At 35.6% G+C, this 11120-nt stretch overlaps 1 protein-coding gene across 4 annotated transcripts in view; it reads right to left on the bottom strand.

The window, feature by feature from the left end:
* The window catches only part of ATP13A3 (ATPase type 13A3), a 79309-nt gene that overhangs the window by 17467 nt on the left and 50722 nt on the right, over positions 1–11120 (bottom strand). For all 4 annotated transcript variants that reach the window (XM_010834394.1, XM_010834396.1, XM_010834395.1 and 1 more), the window contains 8 exons: positions 10965–11087; positions 10808–10887; positions 9843–9885; positions 9645–9754; positions 9266–9362; positions 8278–8350; positions 6442–6619; positions 5332–5519 (listed from right to left, as the gene is read on the bottom strand). In XM_010834394.1, the coding sequence (XP_010832696.1) occupies positions 5332–5519; positions 6442–6619; positions 8278–8350; positions 9266–9362; positions 9645–9754; positions 9843–9885; positions 10808–10887; positions 10965–11087 (892 nt within the window). The remainder of the gene's footprint in view (positions 1–5331; positions 5520–6441; positions 6620–8277; positions 8351–9265; positions 9363–9644; positions 9755–9842; positions 9886–10807; positions 10888–10964; positions 11088–11120) is intronic.

The raw sequence follows: 11120 nt of genomic DNA, 5'->3' as shown, positions 1-11120 counted from the left end.
CCAGACTGTTTATGGCAAAATGAGATTATCATTTAAAACTATATGCAAAGACAATTATTGTTGATTGTAAAAATGCTGATAGCATTTATCATCAGTATTAGTTATAATCCTAAATAGAAGCATTCTAAGTTGAATGTAAGTATATTTCTATATCTATACTTACATTTCTATACTCTATACTTAAGTGAATCCCACTTTTTCATTAATCTCCTCCATGAAACTATTTCCACAGAAAACACTAGCCAAAACCTAGGAATTGCTTGATCTGCTACTTTAAGGGTGGGCTAACCCTGTGGCTTGCTGTTGTAGGCAGAGACGGTAAATTCCATCCATCAGCACTCTGTATCACTTTCCTAACTCAAAAACAAAAAACTCTCTGCTCGTGACGCTTTTGTTAACTGTACATACATACTTTCACATGCACATAAAAGCACACCCTTATATAACAAGCTATGAGGGGGGCTCAGAGATAATCTCAATTATATTGATAGATTCCAACTTTTTCCTCTGTTTTTCCTTGGTCTGGAATATTTATTTCTAAGCTCCTATTTGAAGTCAGCTTCAAACTCAAACTTTACTATGACCACATATAATCAAAACCTTATTGTGAAGCCTTCAGATTGAGTAAAGAAGTTTAATATCCTATTTACAGACTGTAAATGGGGGGGAGGGGTTCAATATTTCCAAATGTGGGAGACATTTGTAAATATGAAATTTGTTACTATGTCAGTTGAAAACTATAGGCCAACTGTTATTCTATAGAAACAATACTGTTTTATATATATATTTGTTGCTGTATATATATTAATATACATTTATTGTTCTAGCAGCTTAGGCTGAAAGTTGTGTTACCAATCATGCCATAAGTGAGGAATCTTTTCACTACAAGCCTCTGACCAACAGGGTGAAAAATTTGGAACCCATTTAAGATAAAAGAAGGAATTTTTTCTAGATTTTTTTTTTTACACCAAACTTCTACTAAATTGCAAACAGGAAATACAACATTCTATTCAATAAATGTAGCAACAAAAGTAATACATGTTACACAGCCATTCAAATATTTATATAGTTAGTTAAAGAAAAAGTGTTTGGAAAGTTGCGAGCTGGGAGTACATGAACATACACAAAAACACACAAAGACTAAATCAGAAACAGGACTGGGGGAAAAAAAGGTCCAAATATAAATGCCATAGAGAGACACAGACAGAAAATGTTTTGTTTCAATGAAGTAACAACCTATATTGAATGTTTTCCAAATCCTACTGCATTTTTACAATGATAAGCAAAAACAGATTTTCAATCTAGTTCTCACACATTACCAGGAGAAAAAAAAAATTTTTTTTACTCAAGCTGAAAAACTTCTTACATCTACCTCAACAATATTCTCAAATTCTCATCTGTCTTTCTCCTATAACCACTACCTTTGATCACACCTCTAAAAATCTGCCAAGATTTCCATCTGAAGGAGAAAATAAATAATTGAATCCTTCCTTTGTTTAGCCAGGGGAGAAAAAGAGGCACTGTTCAAAGGAATTTGACAAGGGTGGTAGATGGCTGGCAGATCTATATAATAACAAAAATGGAAAAATGAATAAGAATTTCAACCAAGAATGGAAAAATCAGGTGTTCATTTTGTAGAGGTAGGAGTTTCTAGGAGACTGTGCTCTCAGCTCCTGGAATCTTCTGGCACAGTCAGTGATTCCTTAGTAAATCCTACAAAGTGCAATGAATACTCTTCACCAGAAGACAGCTATCAAACTCTGTATTGGTGGTGAATATTCTCGGAGGCTGAGAGAATATTCCACAAGTTAAAGGTTTAGATTCTGTTTCCCATACTGCCACAAGGCTATGTGAACATCAGCAAGTCATTCATAGTTAAATTTTCAGCTATAAAATGGGGATATGGTGAGGCTCCTATAGGAAAGGGTAGATTCGTATGTCCCGGCCTTGGCATCACAGAATTGTTCTTAATACCAGTTCCTTTTTTTGGAATATGGCATCAAAATAAGGCACCATAAAGGATTTCCTTCATATTTACCTTAGTAAGTAACTCAAAAACAAAAACCTATTTAGAGTAAATAGATCCAAAATACTTGTCTATGGCTCTGACATATACCTCTTGCTCCTTCTTCAAAAATACCAATCAGGATTGTCTGACCTATAGCCACAAACTTCAAGTCTTTTTATTCCTAATCCTTCCTTCCTTACCCAGTTACTTGTCTTTACAAGGTCACCTTATCCTTCAGAGCCTCTAGGTATCTGCTCCAAGCAATTCAGGCAAGGAAAAAACACACAGGCCTGAACAGGAGAGACACTGGCAAGTCAGTAATAATGCCTTCAAAAACTGAAAAAGAACCTGGATTTCACAAACAGTAAATTATAGGGATCCAATTTTTTAAAGTGTAGCAAAAATTGAAGCCAGATCCCAAGAAATCACATCTAGTTAAGAGAGAGTGTTAGAACTACATCCGTGTCATCACGGTCCTTGAAATGACAGCATAGTCAAGCACGAAAATATAACTAGGCTGAACTAACATCAAAAATAGGTAACCAGACTGAAATTAGGTTTTACTTAGAATCAAACTGAACCACTACAAGTGAGCAAAAAACTCTATAAAGCCTTACATGCCTAAGATTGAGGTTAATTCTTGAAAAAAAAAACCACCTCAAGATAGACTGAATATATTATACTGTTTAGATATCTAGAACAGCAAGTAGCAGGCCCCATTGAAGACCTGTTTTCTGTACTCTAGAAAAGGAAAGGCTAATGTCCACTCTAGGAAAGCTTAACCTTTCCCCTACTCTTCTCCATCTATATTTACACTTTACATTGTATATCACTTTATAGAGTAATACTTTTCTGTGATTTCTTACTTTCTTCTCTACTTTTCTTTCTTTACTTACCAGTATCAACTACATTCCAAGATCAGGGGACTTCAATCACAGACAGACAGACAAGATGTGAAAATCAGCAGAGTATGTATTAATATATATTGACTTTCCTGTTTCTATTATATTTTCCAGGAGGCATGTTTTATGACAGTATGCACTTCCATAACTACTGACAGAAACGCACAATGGGTAACAGTAAGGACAAAGGTTTTGTGTCTATATTTCTACTAAAATATCATTTTTAACATACATTTAAAAAAAAAAGTATGGCCATCAACAATTGAGTTTATTTAAATCAATTTGAAGTTAAATGGGAATACAAAAATATTTAAGCCTTTAATTTTTTTTGAAATTTCCCATAATAATATAAAAGATGCATTTGAAAATAGGCATCTAATTTCTAATAGGGTGGACTTACTTAGATCTCTAAAATGAACTTTCCTGGTGTGACTGTCTTGCTTATTACCAACTAGTTTTGCTCTTTGATAGATGTTTTAGCTGCCCTTGGGCATGCTCAGTATTTCCTTGAAATTTTAAGATCAGATCAGATCAGATCAGTCGCTCAGTCGTGTCCGACTCTGTGCGACCCCATGAATCGTAGCACGCCAGGCCTCCCTGTCCATCACCAACTCCGAGTTCACTCAGACTCACATCCATCGAGTCAGTGATGCCATCCAGCCATCTCATCCTCTGTCCCCTTCTCCTCCTGTCCCCAATCCCTCCCAGCATCAGAGTCTTTTATAATGAGTCAACTCTTTGCATGAGGTGGCCAAAGTACTGGAGTTTCAGCTTTAGCATCATTCCTTCCAAAGAAATCCCAGGGCTGATCTCCTTCAGAATGGACTGGTTGGATCTCCTTGCAGTCCAAGGGACTCTCAAGAGTCTTCTCCAATACCACAGTTCAAAGGCATCAATTCTTCGGCGCTCAGCCTTCTTCACAGTCCAACTCTCACATCCATACATGACCACAGGAAAAACCACAGCCTTGACTACAGACGAACCTTTGTTGGCAAAGTAATATCTCTGCTTTCGAATATGCTATCTAGGTTGGTCATAACTTTCCTTCCAAGGAGTAAGCGTCTTTTAATTTCATGGCTACAGTCACCATCTGCAGTGATTTTGGAGCCCAGAAAAATAAAGTCTGACACTGTTTCCACTGTTTCCCCATCTATTTCCCATGAAGTGATGGGACCGGATGCCATGATCTTCGTTTTCTGAATGTTGAGCTTTAAGCCAACTTTTTCACTCTCCTCTTTCACTTTCATCAAGAGGCTTTTTAGCTCCTGTTCACTTTCTGCCATAATTTTAAGATACCCAACTAAATATAAAATATATCAACCTTAAGTTTGACAAATTCATCTTATAACAATGTAACTTTAGTTATGAAGTTCTCTTAAAAAGTACAATGATAAACCTTCTATGCAAGGCCTTTTGTCCCCAGTGGTTTTAATATGATTTTCAGTAATACAGTCTTCATTTGATAGATAAGAAATATCAGGTCATTTTTTAAGGAAAAAAGTAAAAACAAATTTCAATTATTATTGGCATTTAAATTTTTGAACAGTCTTACCTGCTTAAAATATAAAGTAATAAACCTGCCCTAAGAACCAGAGAGTAGAAGTAAAAACTAAATAAGACAACATATGTGAATATGCTTTGTAAACGCTATATGAGACGGAGATGTGCACAGTAATCCCTCCTATGAGACACCAAAAGCTGCGACCCAACACTGTGCCAACCAGAACACTGGGACTTCCTTACAGCAAGAGAATAATCACTATTCACCCCAAGATACTGCAAAAGTCTAAAATCCTATATGAAAAAAAAAACAAAAATTAACGTTGTTTGATATATTAATTACTGCAGTTTCAATTTCTTAAAACCAGCAACTTACATAAGGTGAATAATTTCACCCCCCCCAAAACCCTAACTGTGATCAATCAAAATGCTGTCTTTTACAGCCACAGGCAAACAAGTTTTCATAGGCACAAGCCTCCATTCTACTGGCCCCTTCTGCGGCAGATGTAAAGGTGACAGAAATGGAGAACTCCAGGTGAATACTGGCTCAAACGGTGTCAAAAATGAGAAAAGAGCTGGTACTGTGCAGACCACCCAGATGGAAAGTATAATATCCACTGTTCCAAGTGAGGAGCCTCTGTTCTTGCTTCTAATTCTAACTTTCCAATGGGCTGTAAAAATAAAAGTTGGAGCCAGAGGAATAGGATGTGAAAACCAGGAATGTTTAGAACTGCTGACTTTAATTTTAAACCTAGGGTGGCAGCTATCACGAGAATAAAACAAGACCGTAAACATCTAAATCACTAGGTTCATACTATTTGTGAAGATCTATTTATTTTGAAAGGACAGCTTTAACTCTACTCCTGCATTACTTTTGAAGAAGGGAAGCAAGATGGAAATCACAGTAAATGCCAGACTTACAATTCTTGTAGCAAGGTTGCCTGAAGGGTTTTCCTTTTGAAAAGGCAATTGCCACTATGAGGTACTGAAAACTGGAGATAAAAAATACTGTGGTATTTTCATAATTTTCTATGTTATGTTTATCAGGATTGGTTTCATCATCCACATGTGAAGAATTCCCATCTAGGCTTCCTGTTGTATTAAAAGCACTACAACACACAAAAAAACCCTTGTATTAGTAAACACAGTATCTATGTCCCAAAGGAAACCAATTTTTCTTTCTAGTCACATTCCAGTCAATTTAAAAAAATTAGAAGAAAGAAACTTCATTAATTAATAAGCCCCTCTTATTTTTAATAAACCCTTTCCCCACTCTTTTAATTTGTGGAGTACTTCTAGCATGGGGCTTCCCCAGTGGCGCTAGTGGTGAAGAATCCACCAGCCACTGCAGAAGCAGGTTTGATCCCTGGGTTTGGAAGATCCTCTTGAGGATAAAGTGGCAACCCACTCCAATATTCTTGCCTGGAGAATTTATGGACAGAGAGCTTGGCAGGCTACAGTCCACAGGGTCCCAAAGAGTCGGACACAACTGAGTGACTGACCATGCACTTTCAGCATAGTAAAGGTAAAGAAACTTTATGTTTATCTATGTGTAATTAATTTTAAAAATGTTGTAATTTGTGAACTGGAAAACATTCAGCTCATAAACAAATAAAAGATCCCCTTAATACTTTTACTCAAAATTTTTAAGTTTCAAAATGTCATTTCCCAAAGTGAGGACAGAGAAGTTAGACACATAAATACTCTGAGTTTAGAAGAGACCCTAGTAATTAATTTCACTTTTCTCATTTTACACATAAGGAAAGCAAGGCTCAGTAGCAACTTAAGAAACTGGTCCATTTGGGTCATGATTATTAGGACCTGGCCTGACCATCTTCCTACAGATAAAGTCAAATGCAATTCAAATAATTTAAATGTATAATCAAGCTGCATGCAATTTTTACATAAATTTAAACATATTTTTACATGCATATACATTGCTGTTGTTGTTCAGTCGTTCTAAGTCATGTCTGACTCTTTGCAACCCCATACACTCTACACATTTTTTTTTTAATGGATTGACCAACTTACTATGAATATGGATGTGATTCTTTATACCAAGTCTGTTGCTTGACCCAAAAGAAACCCAAAGACTGAAATCCAATAGAAATGATAATCTGAGACAAAACGGAGAAGAGAAGGGCTCCAGATATAAGACCTGAAGGTGGTCTTTGTGCCACAAGTTCCTTCCAGGCTGGATTTAAACTCACTACATTGAGAAGAAAGAGAGGAAAGGTTTGTATCTAAATTAATTTGTCATTATAAAATACATAATCAGATTCATTTAGGAACTTAGAAAAACTATTTTTCTCTAACAAATCTTTAACATGAAAAATCTCCAAAAACCAAGCCAGATGCCATACATGTTTAAGTAATCTGTAAAAGTGAACAATTTAAGCTTTTTCAAGAAATGGCTCAGGAGTACTTTTTACTCTACTAAAATTCAAAGGAAACACTAGTATAAGTAAAAAGCATACTAAATAGAAGCACATATCATCACCACCCTTATATGTTTAACTAAGAATTTATTTCTGAATCTTTAATTGTAAAGCTACAGTTAAAATAATACATATTTCTTCCTCTTAAGGAGACATTAACAAAGGTTTGGAACTATATAAACATAACAATAACATTAAAAAAAGACTTTGATCACGTATTAAGGTGGTGGCTGCCAAGTTTCTCCACCGTAATATTTCTATTTTTCTCTTTGCAATTAATAAGTAATTTGTAGAAAGATGCAAAGACTGTGTAAAATATCCTGTTTCTTATTGACTTCCATTCACTAGTTTTAGCATTCACTAAAGACTGTCAAATTCAGTGGTTCACAACCAAAGTAAGTATGACCCCTAGAGAACATTCCACAATGTCTGGAGGTATTTTTGGATGTCACAAATGGGAGAGTGCTACTGGCATCGAGTGAGTAGAGGTCAGAGATACTGGTAAGCAGCCTGAAACACAAAATAGTACCCCCACAACGAAAAATTATTCTAAAATGTCAATAAGACCAGGGTCTTTCCACTGTATAAGCCAATCATTCCTTCTATATTGTTAGTTAGCATTTTACTATAAGGAAGAGCTTTCCCTTCTCTCACAATTACTTATTTATTTCCAGTATATGGACTTGTGAATTTTCATACCATTGAACAGACCATATCTCATTACCATCATTATTTACTTTGATGTTAACATCACCAATACTGAAACAAAACCAACACCTTGTCTCCTTATATGATGTACTCAGGAGGACACAGCATCACTTCTTTGATATTCCTGCCAAGAATGCATAGCCTGAGTCTAATGAGAATACATCAGACAAACCCATATAACTGATTATCTTCTTTCAAAAATGTCAACATCAAGAAGTCCCCCCCCCACAAAAGGCTGAACGTAGTATTCTGAATTAAAGATGATAAAATAGATATGATAACTAAATGAAGTTTGTGAGCTTGGACTAGATCCCGGGCCAAGAGACTAGGGGGGGAAATGGGTATAAGGGTTATTTTTGGAACACATGACAAGACTTGAACACAGGTATGAGTTAGGTAATATTGTATCAATGTTAAATTTCTTGGTCTTTATAACTGTGTTTAGCTGGATAAGAGAATGAGTTTGGGGCAATATATACTAAAGCATTCAGTGGCAAAAGGGCATGATAATGTGAACATATTCTCAAATATTTCAGAAAAAAATGGAGAAAGAATAAAAAAAAATGTGGCAAAATATAAACAATCAGAAATAAAAGAACCTTACATAGAAAACGGAAAGATGTGCACTGTGTTATAATTGTTCATGTAAATTTACCAAAGTTTAATAAGCCACATCAGAATTTCCTATGCTTTAAAAACAGTAATAAAACAAAATACTTACTTGTAAATACTACTACCAAAATGATTGCCAGATCAATGAAGAGAAACTGGAAGTCTCCCAGGTTACTTAAGATCTACAGAAGGGATTTTTTTTTTTAATAGTTAGAGTTCAGGAACTATTCTTATAGTACCATTTTTATACTATTTTCCCCCTGATTTTATTAGCTTTTTCCTCCTTGGTTTTAATTTTTCCCCCCAATAATGACAACTTCAAAATAACACTTGGCCTGCTTAAAAATTAAACACATTTGCTTTTAAATTAGTGAAACAGAACATATTTACAATTTAATATATTAGAATAAAAGGTAGCTTCTGAAAATCCATTCAATAAAAACCTTTAAAAAGTTTTTTGGCAAAAAGAAAGCACAGACTTCTACCCATTCAACATTCTTGAAAATTAGTATCTTGAAGCTTTCTTAATATCCAACACCATCCCTCCTGATATTTTCCACATATGGTAAAAAGGGATAGTTTCACAAAGACTCCTGGGCATCTCACCAATGTTCACTCAGAGAAAAATCTAAAGTGAGATCACTTCAACCACAAAATCCATGGTGTACCTAGGGACATCACTTGTTTACACAAGTCCTAAAAGTACAGCTGAAACATCTTCTCTCATTCTGGCCTTTTCTTATAAATGTATAGCAAAGTTAACTGCAATTCTAAAATATGTCACAGCTTGACATTTTGAAGAGTTCTGAAAAAAAAAAATGTCCAATCTGTGCTAAAGGCAAAAAAAGAATACAGTTATCTTTTATTCACAAGGCTGAAGCCACAGCTGCTGGCCTTAAAGAAAATGTTGTTCCAGATTAACGAGATTTTCAATTTGCTACTCAAAATTCAGTAAACTGTAGGAAAATTTATAGGTGCTAAGTTATTTAAGTTTCACAATTAATGAATATATTCAAATTGAAACATATATGCCCAATATTTTTAATTTAAATGTCTTAACACTAAGTACCATCTCTGTTGGCAATGTCAGTACTCACAGAATACAGCAGAGTAACACTGAAGTACTGTATAATGCTGTACAAAGCCATAAATTTAAACACACAGAAGGAAGTCATTAAAGCTGCACGGCCTTCCCTGTGAAAACAAATGTTGGCATGTGAATAGAAGTATTCTAAATGCCTCCTCCAAACCACAATTATATCTTGAGAGATAAATCAACATTCAAGTTACAACAATGCACTTTTTGCCAAAAAGAACTAAGCCAAAGCAGAACTGGAAGAAATGAGGAGTAGCAATCAATCTGTTGCTAAAGCATTACAGATCAAGTACACTAACACACCGTTAAAACAAATTCATATTATTTTCTATGACCTTTTTTTTCTGTATTAATAGAGCAAGATTTCTAATGTATACTACCTGATAAGGTTTGGCACACAGGAAATACTAGGAGTTTTGGAGGTAAAGGGAGATGCCACTGAAGCCTCGAGCTCTGATAAGGAAATGCCTCCATGTGCCCTCTTCAGAGCCTAATGGATTAAAGAAGAAAATTCTTTTGAGTCCTGGGTACTTGACTTAGCCAGAGAAAGAACTGTAAATCACAAAGTCTATACTTACACCACAATCATTTGCACCATCACCGCACATCCCAACATAGTAACTAAGAAACAAAAATTACGTTAAGATTTTTATTAATTTCTTAAAATATACAACTTTTAATTTCCGATTTCCTCCAGTATGGTACTAGGAAGAATTAACAAACTAAGATTCCCCTAGTGCTAACTAATGAATCTTTTCATTATGATGACCACAGGCATGTTACTCTGCAAATAGCACCAGCCTACAACTCAAATGACTTGGGTCACTGTTCTATTTCTATCACATGGACATCTCAATTGCCTAATCTTTAGCACAAAGGACTCAGGCCAGCCTAGTCTTTAGTACTTACTTTTAAGGCTATCAGTAAAGATTTCTCCTTTGAAAACTTGAAAACATCATTATTTACTAAAACTGCAACATGACTTCTATCAAGCTGAGTAAATGAACTCTACCTCATGGATATCACCTAGAAGAGGAATGGTAGATATGTACTTTAAATAAATAAGCACTTGTTGGTTGCTTAGTCACTAAGTCATGTCCAACTCTTCTGGGACCCCATGGACTATAGCCCACCAGGCTCTTCTGTCCATGAAATTGTCCAAGAGAGAATACTAGAGTGGGTTGCCATTTCCTCCTCCAGGGGATCTTCCCGACCCAGGGAGAGAACCTCGGTCTTCTGCTTTGGAGGCAGATTCTTTACCACTGAGCCACCAGGAAGTCTCTTTTAAAGAGGTTTACCTGTCTTAGAGTTGACACATTTATATACATGAAATATTAGTTACTTTTCTAGTTTTGAAAACAAAACTACAATTCATAAATATTAAAAAACAAAAACAGGAAAATCCCTGGAAGTTCTGTGATTAGGATTCAGAGCTTCCACTGCAGGGAACACGGGTTGGATCCCCAGTCGCGGAGCTAAGATCTTGCATGCCGTGCAGTGTGGCCAACAAAACAAAACAAAATCAAGACCCACCAATACTTACTCTACATTTTGCAATGCTTCTACTAACTGGGTCTTCTGATCAGGTGCCATACGAGCAAACACAGTGCCATGCAGCATCAACTGGAAAAAACATGAATTTCTTTAACATACTGTTTGCCGTATATTCATATGAAAACATACATACCCAAATCACTAACCTTAGGAACAAGGTCTTGAAAATGCTCCAGAATCACTGAAAATGATTTTCCATTCATTGCAAAGTGATAACGAGTCACCTGAAGATCCTCTAAGTTATCATGGACCAATTTAATTGGAATAGCCTGTGTATAAGATATCCAGAACAGTATTTAGGC

The sequence above is a fragment of the Bison bison genome, unplaced genomic scaffold (genome assembly GCF_000754665.1).
Source record: "Bison bison bison isolate TAMUID 2011002044 unplaced genomic scaffold, Bison_UMD1.0 scf7180017864032, whole genome shotgun sequence".
NCBI lineage: Eukaryota > Metazoa > Chordata > Mammalia > Artiodactyla > Bovidae > Bison > Bison bison.
This window is presented reverse-complemented; position numbering and strand designations above follow the sequence as displayed.